The 21013-nt window shown below is 50.3% G+C and overlaps 3 protein-coding genes across 3 annotated transcripts; 2 read left to right on the forward strand and 1 right to left on the reverse strand.

The window, feature by feature from the left end:
• Window positions 1-3158: 3158 nt before the first annotated feature.
• On the forward strand, window positions 3159-4888 carry LTHEOB_106 (Cytochrome p450 protein; the record flags this gene model as incomplete). The annotated part of the gene is made up of 3 exons (XM_035507262.1): window positions 3159-3475; window positions 3527-4151; window positions 4340-4888. 3 exons carry the CDS (start codon window positions 3159-3161, stop codon window positions 4886-4888), a joined length of 1491 nt encoding a protein of 496 aa, XP_035372108.1.
• Window positions 4889-5484: 596 nt separating this feature from the next.
• On the reverse strand, window positions 5485-6813 carry LTHEOB_107 (Polytopic membrane protein; the record flags this gene model as incomplete). Its single annotated transcript, XM_035507373.1, has 4 exons — window positions 5485-6016; window positions 6078-6460; window positions 6522-6626; window positions 6679-6813. 4 exons carry the CDS (start codon window positions 6811-6813, stop codon window positions 5485-5487), a joined length of 1155 nt encoding a protein of 384 aa, XP_035372109.1.
• Window positions 6814-15587: 8774 nt separating this feature from the next.
• LTHEOB_108 (Het domain protein) lies at window positions 15588-17867 on the forward strand (the record flags this gene model as incomplete). The annotated part of the gene is made up of 1 exon (XM_035507484.1): window positions 15588-17867. The coding sequence occupies one exon, from the start codon at window positions 15588-15590 to the stop codon at window positions 17865-17867; it is 2280 nt and encodes a 759-aa protein (XP_035372110.1).
• Window positions 17868-21013: the final 3146 nt, after the last annotated feature.

Here is a 21013-nt window from a genome sequence, read left to right on the forward strand (position 1 = left end):
GCCTTGTTGTGCTGGCAAGGCTTTACTCGAATATTGGGCTTGCTTAACATATGGGCGCGTAAGATTGTGGCGTTTTGTAAAGTTGCGGGGACCACTCACATCAATCTCACTCGCAGCATCATACCACTACCATATGCAGGAATCAGCTTTTGGACTCCGGCGCTTGGAATTAAGACTAAGCTCTGCGATCAGCCTTGCTTAGCCTCTTAAGCGTCGTGTTGCAGGTGCTGACGTGTCAATGGCGATAGTGGTGTATGCCCGTTTGAGGCTACAAATCAAAGTCTCGATCAGCGCCATCCGGTATCGCAATTCTCTTCAGCACTTAACAAAGGTCAGTTGCAACAGGCATATAGCAGGCAGAGTGGCCGACTGAGTTGTCGGTGAGCTTGCCAAGGGGGAACCTGATTGGCAAGGAAGATTTGCTTCGGCGAGGTAGGCTGTGAGCGAGGCTGTGCAGCCTCTCATGCCATCTCTCCATTGTCTGCGCATTCTATCATGCGATATGCAGTAGAAATATCGGTTGTATCTTGTGAATGTAGCGACCAAGGCCGGTTATTGACGGCTATTGTTGCAACGGAAAGGCGCGTTGGTACCTGCCCAAGACCCGCATTATTGCACCGTCGTCCGGGACGGCATGGGCGAGGATGATCAAAAGAGTGACTGACGTCCATCAAAGGTTATCGTTGCACGTTTTCCACACAGTACGCATGTTTTAGACGTGCGGCATGTGGCATGAGTCATGACGAGCTAAGATTCCCAACGTGCCGTACCGGGGCTTGTACGACTTTACCAACCGTTTCCTGCCGCAGCCAAGGTCGACGCTGCGGATGGTGCAACTTCATTTTCGATATCGCCAACCGCTTGGTCGTCCCAGACAGATATTAGGATATCCTTGCGGAGACGTACATTTTGAAAAAGTTTTAGCTCGGATAAATCCTGAATTTTCTCCAGAAGTTTATCTTGACATTGGCAATCGCGGATGGTGAGATGATCTAGTCAAGGTCAAATTTAACGAGGGGTTTCAGCCGCCACCCGCCATCTCGCTTGCTTAAAGCCATCCAATAAACCATGAAATATTTAGCATCCACTACCACCAGGGTGGTTCAATGGGGTGCATCAAGGCCTGCGTATCACTCGGTCTTTCTGATAGCTTCAGAGCCGAGTCTATGAGAGTACAGCGGTGTTCTTAGCATAAGCATTTGCTGCAAGGGTTACATTTTCACGTTTCTCATTTGGTTAGACAAGCCACCTGTAAGATCAGCCGGTGGTTCCCTTTCTTCCTATTGCTCACAAGAGGTCCCAATATCTTTCACTTAGTTGCCTATTCTTATCTAGGAATACGCACTACTGGAAAAGGAATATCACAACCGATATCTTTGTAGCTCTATACATATTACGATACGCATTTTGCACAGTAAAATGGTCGTTCAGATGGCGCAATTGCTACTGAAAAATAACCGAAATCCTAGATGCATTTGCTAGGCAGAAGCCAAATGCAAGTCTTGGCCTTTCTTGTTGGGTCTCATCGCAGGCTGGGGAGGGTGGGCGGGCATTTCAACACTATGGTTTCGATGGAGAATCCTATTGCCTGTCTTTCTACGATCCTGTGTCAAGGTAGGCAAAACAAGACAATCTTCTCCTAAAATAGCAACAAGGTTGTCTCGATGAGACCAAGGCAGCAGCGGGGGCCGTCCATGTAAACTTTTGTTAAGTCGAAGCCTTTCTGCCTGGCGGGGCCTTTGACGTGTTAAGTTGCAGATCCCGAAGTCGCATATTTCATTAACTTGCTACAGCTTTCGATGCATCTCACGAGTGAAAGACAACGGGCGCAAAAATATGAGACAAGACTAATTCTTCCCGATATAGCAACAGAGCTATCTTTGCCAAGGAAAAAAACGGCAGAGCGGATGAATCATCAGACAGATTGGCCGGTTCTGGTAAGACGTCTTGTCAAGCACGAGCCCTGATTGCGGGGTGCTGTATGGTGCGTTGGCCAGTCATGTCGAGTTCGCTTGCAGCACCATGCATCTGCCATACGCAGAAGGCAAGATCATCGAGAGGTAGGGCTAAAACTTTGCGCTTAACCTTGCTTTGCCACTCCGTATTCTATTATAGGTGCGTCTTGCTCCATCACCCAATGTTATCGCAGGTGAAAAGCTCTGCCAGAAGGTGGGGGCTAAAGAAAGCTGGCCGCCCCCACCTTTTCTTTTTATGTCGCAGTCTGCGCATGCTGCCTTGAAGCTTCAAGGGGCCCTTGCTTTGTCAATTTATTGGTTTCCTGTAGCTCCCGATGAGTAAGGCTTTCAAAAGCTGCAACAAGGAAGCATTCGGAACTGTACCACGCAACGTTTATTCGCCCTTGGAGGTGTTGTCTAGCAATTGTGCCCGCTGTGAGGCAGTTTATAATTCTCAGTTGTCCACTTCTATCTATCGTAGGCCTCATCAAACAAGCCTTTTTTTTTCTATTTTCTGCCAGTATGAGCACCGTCGGATTCGCATACGGTTCCGCAGATCAGGACATCTACACTGGTGTCTGGGTCAACTGGTCTCGAGGCCGCGTCTTCGGGGCAACCGTCACTCTAACCAGTCGCGATGGTGCCCTTCTCGTTGCATTCCTAGCGCTGTTTGTTAGCGTTGTCGGAACGAGTGTCTGGAGAATCGGGTGTTTTGCCTTGCACCACTTTTACTCTACCGAGGCGCCCCGGGATGCACTGCACCACCAACGACAGATCATCCTTCGTAACTCAGCCAACGCGACCTATGGTCTATGTGCGCTGGTTCAAACTCTTTGGGCCTGGCATGGCGTTGAAAAAGTACGTCAACCGTACCGACGGATCTTACCTCTGTCAGCACTCACTCTCTTGCTCGTCGCTGCGTTCGCCACTGCCGGTACTTTTTCGTCCAAGATTGCAACAGCAATGGGCCACGAGGTCCTTGTGAACAGTCAGAACTGCGGAATGCTGTATCCCGGAGATGTGGGAAGCATGGAGCTTGCAAAAACATTTTATCCAAACACAGCAACGGAGATCGTCTTAGCAGCGGATTACGCGCAACAATGCTATGGAGCAGCGTCATCAGACAATACTTGCCAACAGTACGTCAAGCCACGGCTATCAACTACAGTAACTCGGAACGCGACCTGCCCTTTTCGAGCGGACATGTGCAAACTGGAACACGGAAACATCGTCTTTGATACGCATCTGGACAGCCACTCCGACCTTGGAATCAATGCGCCACCTGAAGACCGCGTGACGCTGAGAAGGATAACTAGCTGTGCTCCGCTAGTCACCGAAGGCTACACAGAGTCCGTAAAGGCGGTTTACACCAACTCGACCTACGTGCGCTACATGTACGGGCCGCAGGGTATTCCGCCAAATGTTTCCGACGAAGTGACCATGGATTACCCCGAGTTTTCAGTGATCGACTACTATGGTACAGGCAAAGAAACAATTGAAAAAACAGCCTTCTCTCTAGGGTAAGAGATCAAAGCCCCCTTCAAGCCGTACCTTTTCTAACAATTCGTTAGTGGTTTTGAGTATAGATTGCTCAATGACGGAACGACGAACGACTACAAGACGTCATGGTTGCCTATTCCACAACTCAGGAACAATGCCTCCGATACGGTGATCCTCTTCTTGTCTGCCAACTACGTCAACTTCGGCGCCCCGGTCGATGATCCATGGTACTCAGCCCACCGGGAACTCTCAAACGTCATCTACGCAGATCAAGCATCATCACCTTTAGCGTGTAAGATTCAACAGCAGTTCTGCTATCCTGCGCTCTCCGGTGAAGCTCAGTGCGAGCCTTTCTCTGGAATGTACGATGACTCGGGGGCATATCAGTTCGAGGAAAGACAGAAGCCCAGCTACATTTGGACAGCCACACTGATGTCGCAGCTCCACGATATATACAACATTGCCTCTGTGCTGCGTACGTCAGCCTTGGCATCCAAATTCTACATGCAGGCGGACATCATTGGACCGCTACCGGACAACCAGTGGCAGATAGACCTCGAGTACATGCACAACATCACGCTAGCCAACCTCCAGTCCGCAGCCGTGTCAATCGCCAAAGGACCGTCCAATCCCGACCTGCTCCAATACGTCAGCCCGCCCACCGACTCGGCCTCCAAAAAGCTGTGCAAGAATCAGGTAAGCCCACTCCCCCTCACCTATTATCTGTAAACGCTTTGCCTTTCCCCACTGCGCCACGCCGGTTATCACCGGCCTCCTTGAGGGCTGGAATGAACCAAATTGATACGGTTCATCGTGGCGTAGTCAGATAATATACCGTCCGTGACATTATCTACCCCATCACTCACTCACACCTCCTCCCACAGAAAGTCTACTCAACCGCCCACTTCAACTTCTCCCTCTTCTGGCTCATCCTCGTCCTCGCCCTCGGCACCGTCCTCCTCCTCCTCTCCTACACCCTCGAGCCATTCGTCCGCCTCATCCAACGTCGCCGCTGGCTGCGCTACGACCCGCTCGTCGACGCCTACGCGCGCCTCGAATGGACGACCAACGAGACGCTGCAGCTGCAGCGGCTGGCGCACGAGGAATTGGGTGTCGGGGAGTGGAAGGGGTGTGTGGACGACGTGCCGGTGACGGTGGATGGTAGGCAGCGGCTGGCGGTGCTGGATGTGTCGGATCTGCAGCATCCGAGGCTGAAGAGGCCGGCAAAGGGGTATGAAGAGGTGTTGGCGGGGGATGATGGGGATACGGTTGCGAGTGGGAAGATGCGGGGGGAGAGGGGGGGAGGGGAGGAGGAGGGGGAGGAGGAGGAGAAGAAGGAGGGGGTGGAGTCGTCGGTGGCGCAGTGTGATAGTCCGATAAGTCCGTTGGAGGAACGGGGGGTGGGGGGAGAAGAGCGAAGTCATGGGAATTAAGTGGTTGGAGGCTCAGTGGTGGAAGGCAATCAAAGATCACTGTAGGAATGAAGCGGGTCGGAGCCTGTGGGAAACAAGATCCTCGATGAATAAACATACAATCTCCTCTTCCGATGGCTAGTGTGGATTTTTACTCATGTCATGCGTAGCTGAAGCTATCGTCCGGACGAGAATGTCGAATTAAAAATTCTACATATACATCCGGATAATAGCTTCAACTACCCATATATGTTAGTTTTTCCAAGGTAGAGCTGAGGCATAGTTGCGCAATGTTCTAAAGCCCTGCTATTTTTCGCGCTAGCCATCGGCTGCAGCACCCCTCTGTACTTTCGATATTAATGCTCGCCCTCAGACAACTTCACTACCGTTCTTGAGACTCTAGTCTGATTCTAATTACAAAATCATGATAGCCGCCAATGACCATACAGCCTTTCGATAAGAAAATTAGTTGTCTGATAATACTTTTATTTAGCCTCACATGATTATTGTTCACAAACAAGATTGTACCATAATACATCCAGATCCAAAAACGTATCAGCCGTCAGGGTATCCTTAGCATTGACAAACAAACCAACAAAAGAAAATTACCAAAAACGCTATAAAACTCGTTTCACACCCATCGGCGACCTCACCGACTGGATTTCATTAAGGTCCGCAGCATCCGACGTAGAAATCGTAACCTGCACGCTCCTCTTAATCCTCGTGTTACTCTGCAACACATGCTCCTGGCTCCCAAAACTCTGCCAGCCCGACTCCGAATTCCCGCTCTCGCCCCCAGTACTGCTCCTCCTCCTTTTCCCGCCGTTTGGCGTCCTTTCCGGGCTCGGGCTCTCCCGCGCCTCGATGTTCGTCACCGTCACGCCGGATTCGCCACGCAGTTCGTCGAGGTTCACGTCCGGGTCGAAACGCGCGGTGGTCGAACGCGTTTTGCTGCCGGATTTGGAGATGCCGGTGCGCTCGAAGACGACACGCACGAGCGGGCGGAGGGTCGCCATGCAGGCGGCGATGATGCCGACGCCGGGCTCGACCCAGGACCAGATGGTGATGGAGGTGATGTTGTAGAGGTAGTCGCCAGATTTGGTGAGGTCGTCGATGGTGCTGGCGCGGATGAGGGTGGTGATGGCGGCGCTGAGGAGGTGCTGTCAGTAGGTTGAAGGTGGGGAAAAAGAAGGGGGAGGGCAAGACGTACTATGATCCCAGCGACATGATTAGGTAGATGGCCACGCGCTTCTTCCAGCCGAGGTTGGAGTGGCGCAGCATGAAGAAGGGAATCCCAGCCATGATGAAGTCGACAGCGGCACTGATGGCGGCGTGCACGTAGCCGGTCCAGACGCCGCCGGCGCGGTTGCCACACGAGCCGTCGATGTTGTTGTCCCAGAACTTCTGCGGCGGGTCGCACTGGGCCAAGGTGCCGACGATCATGAAGATGCCGTATCCGGTCGACACGGCCAGCGTGCCCCAGATGACATATTTCTGCACGGGGTGGACGATGACGCGCAGCAGGAAGAAGCCGACGGCCACCTTGACCAGCGTCGTGACGAAGCAGTATAGGCCGCCGCATATGTACCAGTACTACACTAACGTTAGCCACGACTGGGATGCTCTTTGTAAGTAAAGGACGCATACTACTCACCTTCATCGCCTGCATGATCCGCTCCGGGGTCAGTTCGGCCATGTGGTGGCCCATTCCGGCGTGCACGCCTAGTAGCAGGCATATTCCCCAGATCGTGTACGCGATCTTCTCATCGTCAGCGAAATGCTTGGTGTAGTTGGCGGTGGTGGGTGCTCACCTGACTAAGGAGCATCAGCCAGTCGTCAAAGCCGAACGACTTGACGAGGAAAATCCGCACGCCGCATCGCAGGCAGACGAAGAGCCAGGACAACACGAGAAGCGCCCACGTCGCACTCGAGATGGAGTTGCTCATTTGCAGGGCGGCCGTCAAGGAAACACGACGGGGGGCGAGAAGTGACTGGGAGGCGGCTCCCAGGCCTAGAGAGAGACGGCAGGGAGGTGATCAGCAACGGCAAAACAATAAGTACCGCGGTTGGCCTGCATGAGAGTCGGTCATTGCGATCGAGAGCTGGTCCGATTCTGCATCTTCCGCTCGGCTATCTGAATCCACATTAAGACCGATCTGTTCGAGCAGGGATCACCCCTTGGTGCCGGGCTGAGGCTAACCCTGGACGGCTGTCGCCGACTGCGATGTTACGCGCCAGCGTCGTGAGACATTGGACCGAGCAACGGACCGACGCGCGTTTAGCAAGGAAATGCGGGCGGTAACGCGCTTGGGAAAGAAGCAAAAAGGCTGTATAATAAGTACAAGGCTGCGGCTGCGAGATCTGAAGAAGTCCTGGAATCTTTCCATCAATTTGAGCGAATTCCACACTCCACGTGGCTAGTTGGCGGCTGAGGCGGCATTCAGCCTCGGCATGCCCTCATCTGGGGGCCACATCCGCCGGATGGGGGCAGAAAGGCTATCTGGCGTGTCCTCCAACAAACCACTTCTCCTTGTGGAATCCTCGACAGAACGGCGCAAAGAGTCATGACAGGTCGACAGACGGATTTTGAGGATCTCCTACATCGGCTGGCCCGCTTATCCGGCGGCATTCGCCAGAAGTCAGCCTTCGTAAACATGGCGTGATGCTGTGAAGACGCTGCTCGCTTTCGCCCACTTGGATCGGCGCAACTCTATCTCCGACACCCAATGTTCTCCACGTTGTGGCTGTCAGGCGAAAGCGGTGAGCGATTTCTTCCTCTTAAAGAGCGAATGCCGCGAGGCTGAACACAGCCACACGACGCCTGCAGGCACAGGGTGAACGCATGATGTTGCACGTGGGGTCGTTGAAGCGTTGGAATGTCGGCCCCGCTTGTTCTCAACGGTCGTCCGGGGAGAAAGTCGGACTTTCCGATCTGCGGGCTTTGAGGGTCTCAATCAGGGCCGAAAATGGGGCTCCGGTTTGCTATGGGACCGATCCTTTCTCCAAGAGGAATGGTCGTGCCTGACCATGTGGCAGTGATCTGTCTGCAAATCAATATTGGCATTCGTGAGCAAGTTATAACCACTGCACCGCAACGAGGTCCAGAAAAGGTGGAGAGCAACGCCTTTTTTGTGGCTGGCTGGGTGACGATTTCCGCCTCGGACAGAGTTTTGCCGCTCGGGTTGTGGGAGACAGCATGGTGGCGGACCTAGCGGGGCGGCGGCCTTAAAACCCCCGAGATCCGTCGCATAGTCTCCGACAGGGAAACCGCTGCTTCCTTTGATTGAGCCTGTCCCAACTCGGTTATTCAGCCCTAAAGCGTTGTGCAACAAGCGATAACCATCGTATCAACCGTTCTTCAGAGCGAGTACGAACAACTGAGCATGATCTCCGACTGATCTCCGGCTGTGGCCCACCCTGTTTACGAGGGTTGCTGCGAGCACATCGACCCGAGACGGGGAACAAGGTGTCTCGAACCCTAAATTAGAGGCTGACACGGTGTGTCGCGGTTCTCGCTTGCTCCCCCTATGCACTATCCAATGGCGCAACGGAGCGCGAGTCGGGGAAGGACATCTTCTCCCTAATCGGTTCAGCTGTGAAGATCCAGAACACGGCGGGCCAAGGGGCCGGAATCCCCGACACCGCGCGCAATCGGAGATACCACCGCTCTCTCACCGGGCTCCACAATAACACTTCACACTCGTCCCTTTTCGTACGTAGTGGTAATCTTTCCTTTGATGCTGGAGCTGGCTAAAACTACGCAGCTTTTGATCACGATACTACAGAGCTCTCAGCTGTTTAACAGAAAGAAGATGGTAGTGTATAGGTCCCCAAAGAGTGATTTTGCTCAGAACTTCTGCATGCAAAGCACTTATCCAAAAATTGTTGACATCACTTGAACGGAGCGGAGCACGCCGTTTCCTCCGACATTTGAAACAGACGAAGTCTCTTGCGGGGCCAAAGAGGGCGATAACGATTATTAGAAAGCCGATGATCAGACACGGCGCAACAAAAATGTCGGAAGATGGATGCGCCAAGCGACATGAAACTTGGCGATGAGATCTCCTTCCGGATGGTTCTGTGGATCTCTGACGATATGCCGGAGCCATCCCTGACGGATTTAACATTCGGTCATAACATCGTAGTTAGAAGTGAAGAGACTTCTCGCAATTATGAGCCGCGGGGGCCGCGGGAGCCGCTACTTCCCATCGTGTTGTCCATCCTTGATTCCGTGTATAGGGTCGAACAGCAAAGAGGGCAAAGCAACCACGGCGTCATTCTCGCACAGGTCTTGTTCAATGTTGACATCGAGTTGATTCACGAGCACATCGACTGGATGGATCAGGGATGCTCTGTTCTGATCTGAGGGTAAGGTTGAATCTCATGGCTGCAAACTGAGGCAGTTAGGACTCCCAATGCAACATGCGCTCATCTGTAGCCGCCCTCGTGAAGCGAATGACTAGACGATATCTGGAACAAACGACTCGCTCTTCCAGAACCTCTTCCATGCCATTGGCCATTCCTTATTTTTCAGTCTGTCCAACCAACCCTTACAGGATAGCTGCCTTTGACCAATTTTCATCATTCCATTCTGCACACCTCCCCATCCTTTGAGCGGTGCCCTGATATACTTGTGATCTTTGCCACACACCACACGCCAGTCATCTCCAATCTTACCAGATTCTGAATGTCGAATGGCTTTGAAGCAACTCTCACAGAGGTCGATATCGGTGCAAATTAGACAATAGTACGAGGCCTGCGACCAGTCTTCCTGTGGGAACCCACACCCGTCACATGTGATAACCCATATAGAGAGGTCTTCCTCTGTTGGGGCCAGCGGGGAACTGATAACCTGTGATTCGAGATACTCATTGATGTTGATATCAGCAAACCAACCATCATCAATGGCCATGTCAGCGCTCTCGGCCTTTTCGTCGGATGAGCAAATACCAAGGTCAGAGAATTGCAGTGAGATGGCTATCCTTGCATGTCCCTCCAGACCGGGCACACATGTTAGGACCTGCGCAAGGAGACGCAGACTACGAAAATCGTTTTCCGGATCGTTGTCCTGAAGCGCACTGATGCACACGTTAAATGTGTCAGTCAATGCGTTCTGGAAGCTGGAGACTTCGAGAACCCGCATCATACGTGCTCGTGGTATCGAGACAAGAGAGTTGCTTAAGCCATCCTGATCGGCCTGGGGGTCCAATTGAGGAATGGTCTTCATCTCTTCCAACAAAGCTCGTTTTGCGCCCGGATTATCCATCGACCTGAATTCTTCATAAAGGATCTTTGACAAATGCAGTCTGGCATCATAGAGGATCTGTTTTGAACGATGAATATTCCTTACGTCGAGAAGGTTCTTTAGGATCCCCTTGGCAGCTTTCAGCTCTGTTCCACCAAGAGAGTGATGGGTCTTCGCCTTCCAGAACTGCGCCCATACCGAAGTGGTCGAATCATCGTACGAGTTCAAAATCTCCTGGTAGGTATGGATGATGAAATCTTCCTTCCCTTCCGACATTGCGGCGTTCTCGAATCGTTTCAACGAATCTTCGTTTTTGGTCTTGAAGGCCCAGTCCAACCAAGCGAAAAGATTCTGGCCAGACCATTCATCGATCTCACAGAAGAGACCTGGGTTGCCCTTTCTCTGTTTGACTGCTATGGTGAGGCAATCAAGCATATAACCTTCGATGGACTCTTGGGTCTGTGACCTTTGTACCTCATGAAGGTAATTAATGACATCTTCACCATTACCTTCAGAGTTTGCAGTTTTTGCCATCAGCAAAAGAGCTTCAACTCTGCTTTCATTCCTGAAGTCAGAGGTATAGTCATTTTCCTCCGGAATTGCATTTGCTGCTACCAGTGCTGCTGATGCGTTCTCGGCCGCTTTCTTTGGATCTGGACTAACTCGGGCGAGTCCGGCTCGTGATTTGAAGCAATTGTATGAGACGTTGGACATCCCTTGTTTGAGGGCTTTTTCGTAGTTCTTGTATGCCTCTGAGTTGCATGCAAAGGATTCTTGGATGATGGCTATTGCGCTGCTTGTACTCCCGTTGTCTTCCGCGTTTAGGAGGAGATTCGCAATTCGAGATACGCTTTCAGCCTTTTCAGCACAAAGTGCCTCTCTCTCTTTCCCAGACACGAAATCTGTCTACAAGATTTGTCAGTATCTGCCTTACAGGGCGATAAAGCATAAACTTACAAGGCATAACGCATCGCGAGCGAATTTGAATGCCTCGGACGCCCAATACGCATCCCAGGTTTCAGCCCAGTTGGAGGCATGGGCGTGTGCCAAGGGCAACATGATTCGGCCACTGCCTTCGCCGTTCACACTTTGAATCCAGCGGGTAGACTTGTCACTTAAACTCTTGATCCCCTCAGCCGCATTGGCCCACCAGGCAACCAGTTCCGGCCACCGCTGTCCTTTTGTGATGGTTTCCTCTGAATACGTGTTCCAGGAGTTTCTTTCCAAAGTTTTTGGGATATTTCCCTCAGCAGAATGAATGGTTGCAAGGGCTTCGACCACAGCTTTCTTCTCTTCTGTGCTTGGCGGGAGTTCGTTCTCATGCCTCGCAATCTGGTTGAATTGGACAAAATGCCTTGACCAATAGTTGGCCGCGTAGTCCAGGAGAGAGCTATCCTCTACAGAGGATTTTGCGGTGTCATCAAGGATTTGAACACATGCAGTGAATATGTTCAAATGTGCCATTCGTGCTGAAGTTTGCATATTGACTTCAGCAGTTCCGCCACGTTTGAAGAAGTCGCGGAGACACCTTTCTTGGAATTGGATAGGCAGAGCACTGTCATCTTCCTCATTCAGGGGCTGTATGGTCGACGAGATATTGACTATCTTCTCAGAAGAAAACTCTTCTTCTTCTGTGCTTGAGTCCTCGTCATCATCAACGTGAGCCTCTGGAACTCTGACCAACTCCAAAATTCTGTCCGCTTTTGTCAGCCAAGTTATACAACTGGGGGAGACCTTGGATTGGCTGGCTGCCGCATAGAGTGTTGCACAATCCATTGAATTCAAAACTTACCCAGATAATTTTCCTACCAACTCATCCTCAATGATAAGAGTGGGGTTGGATTCTGCGCAGAGCTTTGTAATCTCTGTCGCCTCTCGGAGTTTTAAATGTCTGTTCGAAAACGCGAGCCATAAAAAGAGATTTCTCAGCACGTCGCACTGTTTCGACGTCCGCCCCTTTTGGATTTCGTCCATCATCATCGCATAGAGAGCATCGAGGGTCTTTGGTAAGGGGCGATGCTGTTCACTGAGATCTCTCTTGACGAGATGTTTGAGGCCAATTGCTTCCAGTCTGAGAAGCATATTTTCAACGTAAAGCATACCTGAATTTTTAAGTATATTTCTGGAGTTGAAGCATAATAGATACTTACAGTCTGCCTGTTTGCTCAACTTTGACACAATTTCATCTTTCATGTACCTCGGGAATCGCCGAAGCCTCGGAAGTTTTTCGATCCTCTTCTTGCACAGATGATGGAGATAGGGTCGCATGTTGTCAATCGTCATGGCTTCGACAGCCATACTTGTAGCACCCTGGAACGAGCTTTCCAGCTCCCGGGTCGTGATTAGCACTCGTATTGGGAGTTCACTTGATATGCGACCCAAGATGTGAACGAGCTTTGTATGAGTAGAGCCACCAGCTTCGTCGATGCCATCGAAAATGAGGTATACCTCTCGGCGCTGAGTATTTTTCTGCTGCTTGTAACTGCTTGCTGCCTTTTCGATGATATCGCTCCAAAGCTGATCGGGCCCAATTGAAAGGTTCTCTTGTTTGGCTTTGAGATTTCTCAGTTCAGTACGGATATTCCGGGACCACTCTGAGTCCTGTTCAGCAAGCTGATTGAGGATAGAGCGAAATGCAGATCCAAGGTCTTCGAAATCTGGATATCCTTCTCTAAAGAAGAACGAAGCGGTTGTCTCGGCCCGACATCTCAATCTACCAAGAGCGGAGAGAGAAACATAAGTTTTGCCGATACCAGGTGCACCAGTAACAATCAGAACTTTCCTATCACTCTTGCCAGTGACCCAATTGTGGTATTCTTTGAGGAAGCTGTAGTTAACTCTGACCGCCCAGTCAGACAACTCATGGATGTAGGCGGATTGGTCGCATGGTGGAAAGGCTTCTCGAATTTCCAATAGTGCTGTATCCTTACGTGCAGCTGGATCTTTGCTTCCCTTCTTCCTTTGGAGATTCCCGGATTTGGATTGATCATTGTGCCGAAATTCCAGTCGTTCAAGTCTGAGCTTGATTTCAGTATCGAATCGTTTTTGATTTTGAAGGATGAGCCCCTGGTTTGCTTTCAACTCTCCGAAGCCGTCTGACATCTGATTGGTGACTTCCGCGTGCGATCTTTCCTGGCTCTCGAGCGTAAGCCGCTGTGTTTCCTTCGTTTCACCAAAACCATCCGATATCCGAGCCGAGATTTCTTTTTGTGCCTTTTTGCCCTCGAATCGGATTTGTTTCACATCTTGTTTCACCTCAACGACATTTGCCGCAGTAGAAACGATGATAGAGTCTCGAAGAGCATCAATGGCACTGCTTAGCCCATTGAAAGCATCTCCGAGTTCATCTTCGCCACCAACATGCTTCTTGAGAAACGTTTCTACACTCTGTTAAAACTTGAACTAAAAGCTGCATTTGACCTACAGGGGCTTACTGAATCGTTTTTGTGGTTGCTCTATCGCAATTGCACAAATCTGCATGACCTGTCTGAAAACTTTCGTGATGTCTTCCAAGAGACTGCGATAGTTGCAGTGTGGACCCAGCTTCCCTTCCAGCATCTGGACACGTCTGAACAGCTTTGCGGTCTCTCCGTAGAAGTCTGCGATTTTGTCGAAGTCATCATGCATGTCTTTACAAGCCTGTAGGTACTTAGTCATATGCGAACAGTTAATGCTGGGAGACTGTAGGCACCTTAGCAACCCACCCAAGTCCCGTAATAACAACCGCACCAGGTGCCGCAAGCGGGGTAACCTTTTAGTAGTCAATATCCCGACGAGCGTTGAAACAGCTAGGCTTTGAAAGTACCTGTGAGGCGACCTCAACACCAAACCCAACGAAACTCACTGCTCGCTCAATCACAGGGAAATGGTCGCTAACAGCTGAACGGATGCGAGAGAGCTTCCCACCAGATTTCCTGTTGAACCCAAACGTTTCCTCCTTCTCTTGAAGGTCATCCAGAACGTCCTCAATACTGCTGTATTGTGGTTGAAAGATGGATCGTTTGAGCTTTGCGCTTGCGGTCTTATCGAAGTCGGACAATGCATCAAGCCAAAGAGAAACAAGGCTGTATTCAGACCGGGCAGGGCTCAAGCCCAAGCCCGACTTGTTGGAAGCCATTATGTATCCCTTCGCCTCAGGCGGATGAGCAATCAGCAGGATATGAGGTCTCAGCAAGGACAGGATCAGGCCGACCTTTTATGCTAGTATTTAAGTGGTAACGGAAGAGGGGATAGCCTTGACTCAAGTTTTAGGCTCCAGAACCTCTCCGACGTGGCTTGCACCACTTCTCAGCCCGCTGAATCGACTACGATGAATTAAGTTTCATTCACTTTGCTTTATCTGCAAGGCGCCAATTGTTACTGTTTTGAGAAAATCCGAAAACTTCTTCATGCAGATGAACACTAAAATGGCCGTTCCGCACTTGTGGTTGCTGCCTCGATCGGTCACCGGGGTTCCCCTAGACCCCTGCTTTCAGCTCCGCCACCTACATCAGCTTATCTACCAATAAGCCATCCAGCACTTGAGCTTGTGAACACGCGGGATTATTCATCTCATGCGAAGTGCACAATATGGTCGAGAACTAATGTCATTGGTTATCTGCTACGTCAAATCGTAAAAATCGCTCTCACCTTTTTCGCCTTTAATCTTTCTTTTGGCAGGCTGACAAGAATTTCCTCAGCATTACATACCCTTCTTTCCGGACGCCACTCCATGAATCAGCTATTCCACTTTTACTGAGAGCAGCAATTGCTTCTTTTACCATCGAATCAATAAATGAATTTCCGCTAGGTATTGGGGTGGGGCCTGTAGTATTGATTTTCGCCGCATACATTATAAATTCTTCTTTTTCTCGTTCCACACAAGCAATGTGACATGATGTGGATCTACAGAATTCAGCTCGGTGGGCCAGAGGACTAAAATCGGCGATTCATTATCGTGTTTCTTTGCTTTTTCTAACGCATTGTGAGAACCCAGCCCCACATCTACTCAATCTCCTACGTGGTCATTTTCCATAGCTTGGCAGCATACCAATTCCTAGATTTGTGGCTGTATCAACATCGCAATAATCAATCAAGCTTACCAGTTTACTTCCAGAAATGACTCGAAAGGCTCAGATGACTTCGAATCACGTGGGATCTATTCAGTGGATATGTCTCATTCTCCCCCCTCACTTTGGGTGACAATCAGAGGGAAAATTTGTTCATGTTCTCTCCAAATCAACTCGATTCACCTGCAAATAGGTCAGGCATTAAGCTTCTAGAATTTTGTCGAGGTCCCATCATATCTTCTAGGACCAAGGCTTCCGCCCCCACGAGAGGTGTTTCTGCTTTTACCCCGCTATCTAGCTCACGTAATCTCTTCGCTTACCTTGATACATCGAACGAACACTTGTTCCCCACTCTACTGTAATCAACTTGCTTTATACCCTTACAGTTCCCCAATTTTAGCTTTTGCATCGATTCGTTGGCGTTCCGATGGACCATGTTCTGGTGCCCAGAAATCCTGCTTGGGACCCACCAAGGATCCCATACTACTGCCTCGAAGAGTACGACAGAGGCGACTTCAGCACATACCCTGAGCGTCAAGGCTGGATCCACGAAGAGCTGTTCACAAGGACCGAGCTGGATAATGGTCGTTCCAGAGGGCAGAAAGCAACGGCCGCCTTTCTCCAGCAGTGGTTGTTTTTCGGACTTCTTCATGCAATGTTTGGCGACGATATTAAGTTCCAGGACTACATCGACGTTGATAACGACGGAACGAGATACGTCCATACGAGAAACCTGCTCGAAAATGCAGATCAACTCCGCCAGAAGCGGGACTCCGGCGTTATCTTGGAAACGGACACACCTCTCTTGGATCGCGCTTTGAGCACTGCCAACCGCGCTTATGGTTGTGTTGGTGCTCATACGAGAGCTCCATTGGACCCCTACTTTCTTCTGTCCCTGGCGCTGCTGGGGCAATTCCTAGGTCGCATGCGAGCTTCCCTAATTGGGGAAGGCCAGCTCCACACATGGACTCCTCCACATGCAAGAGCCAACATTGCCGAATTTCCCCACTTGAAGTCCCGCAGCGGTTATGTGAGCATGCTTACATACAAGATGGCCAAGGAAGGATGGTGCCCCAGGGCTCTCAGCACTATACAGGGGTCGTTCCTCTTAGAGTACCAATACTTCGCCGCCTTGCTTCCCAACTTACAGAAGGACGGGAAGGACCATACAGGATGCACGTCAACGCAATGCCTTGCATCTCAAATTGAAAAGTCTACCTATCAGACTGCGCACACCCGTGCCGGCTGCAACTGTCATTTCAGTGGCTTTGATCCAACGGACCTGGGAATGATACTTCAAGACGGCAAACTTCCCCTTGTGGCCTGGGACCACGGAAAGCCAAACTTGATTGCAGGACAGTTTGACGCGAAATACGTTGCTATATCTCACGTATGGTCTGATGGCCTTGGTAATCCTTACGGAAACTCAATGCCCGAGTGCCAGCTGAAAACCCTCAACGACCTGGTACAAAACCTCTACCCTAACACAGCCGGGGTTCCATTTTGGATAGACACTATGTGCTGTCCGACGCGTCCGCCAGAGAGCAGAACAATAGCGATCCAGAAGATGAGGGAGACTTACGCAGGCGCGGACAAAGTCCTCGTGCTTGATAATACCTTACGGTCGATCGACATTACCGGCCGTTCGGTACGCGAGATTGGCCTTTACATCGTCTCTTCGAACTGGGCTTCCCGCCTATGGACTCTCCAGGAAGGAGCCTTGCCCGACAGGGTGCTCTTCCAGTTCTCCAACGCAACGTTCGACGCCGAGACAATATATTCCGCAATAGGAAGCCCTGGCTCTGATTTGATGGGTGGCTGGGGAAAATCCATGGACATTTTCAGGATCTATGCGATCATCCGTGGAAACGCGAACTTTCTGAATGTGATAGGGGATTCTCCACTGTGCAATATCGGAGACTGGGCAGAAGCGTTGGGTACACGAGCCACCAGTGTGAGGGAAGACGAAGCGTTGTGCCTCGCCAGCCTCATGGATGTCGACGTGGGAGCAGTCTTGAAGGTCAATCGCCAGGATCGCATGAGGCAGTTCTGGTCACAGCTCAAATATATCTCACAGGATTGGATGTATTTCCCGGGCGCCAGAATAGACTCGGTCGGCTTCCGCTGGGCTCCCCGGACGCTTCTTGGCACCGCAATCGACTCGACATATCCTGATGAAAACGCAACCATCACCAAGGCTGGCCTTCTCGTCAATGCCTACAGCATTACCTTCCAAGATCTGAATCCACCTCTATCTTGTTCGTTTGCAGATGATCTTTGGATACGTGGAACAGACGGCGAATGGACATACTGCCTCACCAGAAGGCTCCAATCGTCCGTTCCTGAAAGCAACCAAGGTTTCGGCATTCTTCAGGATGGTTCTTATAGTCACGTTGCAATATTAATGACTGAGGAGAGTAGCAAGATGAGTTCGAGAGGACACACAAATGCCGTAATGGTCTTTGTAACAGAGGAGCGAGATGGAGTGACGTATGCACGCCGTGGCGACTCTGGAAACTTGTTTGAAGTGAATCACCCTTCTCTGGAAGGGACGAACTTCCAGCGAAGACTCAGGAGTAAAAGGGAGGATCTTCTGGCGTTGACGGCCAACGTGTTGAAAGAGGGGGAAAATTACCTGCTTGACAACGAGTATGCTGCTGTCGTTGGGGATTGTATCACGGAGAGAAATCGGTGGTGCATTGACTAAATTCATCCTGCGAAACTTTGATACAGCTCTTTAACAATAAAAAGTCTCCGAGGTCATCCTTTATACCACTTTTGCTAAATACCTACAAACAGAAAAGAAAAGAGAAAAAGGCGCACCTCCATCAATTCCAACTGCACCTCACCTACATCAGCAAAAAAACACTGCATCGCCATCACAAAATACCCACATCGTACAGACGAACCCCAGAAAAGATCAAAAAGAATCCGAAGCACCAGCCACCAAACGCAACTAAATCACCACTCCCTCTCTGACGTCCCGAACATCTGACTCCTGACGTCGGTCAATTGTAACTCAGGCGTTACTAATTTCAATGATCAGCATACACTATCGCTCAGACTTCCAGTAGAACTACAAGAATTAGTGCGGAAACCGCGAATAGCTTAATATTTGGGCTAATAATTCAGTACTAAAGTGTATGATCCTTCCTTTCCTTGTCTTTCCTCTACTCATAAAATAGCCACGTCACTTCAATCGAAGCCATCGCTTTTTGAATTTTGCAAGTTCAGATATTGCAAGCTCAGAAGCGGTTTCCAATGGAAGACTGCCCACCCGCTCTGCCCACTCCGTTTTCTCTTCTACGAGGAGAATTTTGGCATACCAGGAAAACCTTTGCATCTCCGCAATGAAGAGGATAATTCCAGTCATCTTCTTCTCTTGCATCCCTGGGAAGACTGTGTCTTCGTCTTGGCATCTGCTAATACGTGCTTCGTCATAGCGCACAAATACTGGTCCTGAGGCCGCTGTTTCAGTTTCCATTCTGATCCGTGGGTATTTGAACGACGTTTCCCATTGGATATAGAGCCCAATGGTTGGCGCTTCCAGCCAAATGAATTGAGTTTTCGCCTGGGGTTCATTTTGCAGGAAAGATAGTTCTACTAATTCCTCCCAGGATAGTAGGCGTCCATCTGAGAGCTCGAAATGAATTCCCGTGACCTTACAGTCGTCGCATGGGCGTATTTCAAAGTGTTTGCGTGGTATCATCTCCCAGTGCAAATCTCTTGGCCTTGGCCCGATGCATTTCCAACCTGCCCATGTCCAGCTGGGGAATTCAGATTCGCGCACGAACATTTGTTCTTTTGATGATCTCTCTGTCCAAGAGAGTCCAATGATGAAACCCACATGTGGTGAGATATCCGTTTGTTCATCTTTCCCTAAAAACCAGAAAAGGTTTTTCGGAATCACAGGGATACCCCAAAAGTTGTACGTCGGTGGTTGACGACGCTGGAACTCTCTGAAGACTCCTTCGATGGCATTCAAAGCGTCAGAGGAGTATGTCAAGGATCTTTTGGCGTAAGTTGCGATTATGTAACCAGTATCCAAGGGATCGGTCTTGACACCATTTGGAAGCCTGTGCAACTGACTGCTAGGCTGTCTGTGAGGAGGCTGGAGTTGCTGGTTGAGGAGTGCTGTGCGTGGTGCACACTCTGAGCCTCGTTCTGCGTTTGTCTGGAACGTATTGCAGACAAAGAAGGCCTCTGTCTCGGTAAAGATAACCCTGCGTCTCGAGAAAACCCATTCCTGGAAAGTCCACCCTCTGGTATTCCACCTGGAATCTTCGATGAGTCTGTCTGCCGTCCGTTTCATCTCATAGAAGAGGGTATTGCCGTTTCGAAAGAACATACGCGGACTTCGGCTTGTTGTCGTAATTCCGGGTAGCCCATGCGAAGCGTCTTCTCCCGCAGCCGCAAAAATGGTGAGATCGGCGTTCTGGTAGATGAGATCCATTTGGCGAATTTGCTCTTCCATGTGAGAGCCTTCCTGATCAATGCACAGTTGATCAACCCAGAGATAGGTGTAACCAAACTTCAGAGCGACAATGATGGCATCTTCTATCGTAAGATTGTATCTGATTTGGCCTCCTGGTCTGGACGAACTATCAGAGACCTTGGAGCCCCATACATAGCTCAAAGCAACATATTTAGCGTCAGCAGTAGCCCGCTCGATGACTCTGTTTCTGCAGTTGAGCAGCCGTAACCCGCTGACTGGGACTCCCGGTGCTGTGCAAGATGATTCGATGTGGTTGCTCTGGCAGTACGCGAGGGAGTGCTTCAGATGTTGCAGGTCAACTTTCGAAGGATCCTTCGGCCAAGGGTCGAACCATGGGCGATTTAAGGACACGACTATTGAATCATAATCGATAGTTGTCTGGCCGCCTGGACGACCATTTTGCTGACTTTTAGACAGAATCAGGCATCCCACTCCCACTGTCCCAGTTGTTAAGTTGTACACACAAAATTGAACATCCTTTCGTTTCTCCGTGGACTCGATAGCATTACAGAGGCCACAAGCGGGATCATCGAGTGCAGGATAAACTCGGGGATCAACAACGTGCTTGTGGGGATATTTAGTTGCGATTTGTATGATATCCTGGCAACGCAGACAAATCTGACGAGCGTCTAGGGAACTGAGTGCCTTGCAGGCAAGGGCAAGATCCCGGTTCCATTTGTCATCATCCGCTGGCTCAGGCAGGGTAGACGAGCAAGCTGTCTCTTTATGGACAAGAGCATACATTTTGGCTTTCATGGTCTTTAGTGTGTTACGCATGTTGTGAACTCGGCCGAGTTTACGCTCAACAGTCGGGTGTTGGAGCGGAAACGATGATGAAGGACTTGAGCGGCGAGGCTGACACAAGTTTGCCAACAGTCAGCGTTATGCCGCCAGAAAGGAAGTAAGACACAAAAAATACCTTGTTGATAGTGACCGAGAGGTTCGCAGGAGGTAAGCTATTGCGATAACAGGGCTCTCTTTGCTCTCAATGTGATCCAGGTTGTCGCAGGGAAAATGTAGAGGTACAATGTGCATTGATGGGAGTCCGGACTGTTGTAGGGCAGGGATCGGAGGCAATGAGGAACAATATCGAGGAATTCCGTGAGCTGAGAAGTTGTGTGTTCTGAATTTGGTGTTTGTTCACTTTCCACGATAAGTGGAAGATAGGAAACACAAGGACGTCAAAATGGAAGAGACGGTCGCGAGGTGAGGACCTAGTATAACACAAAACCAGTACGAATTTGAGGGAAAGCCCGATAAGGCTGACGTATGGCCCTAAAAGCTGAATACCCTTGTTTCGCGAATCGCTGACTGCCACGCAGCTGCTGCCTGATCGACCCCTCATCGATAAGCCCCTC

The sequence above is a fragment of the Lasiodiplodia theobromae genome (genome assembly GCF_012971845.1).
Source record: "Lasiodiplodia theobromae strain AM2As chromosome Unknown scaffold_1, whole genome shotgun sequence".
Classification (NCBI taxonomy): domain Eukaryota; kingdom Fungi; phylum Ascomycota; class Dothideomycetes; order Botryosphaeriales; family Botryosphaeriaceae; genus Lasiodiplodia; species Lasiodiplodia theobromae.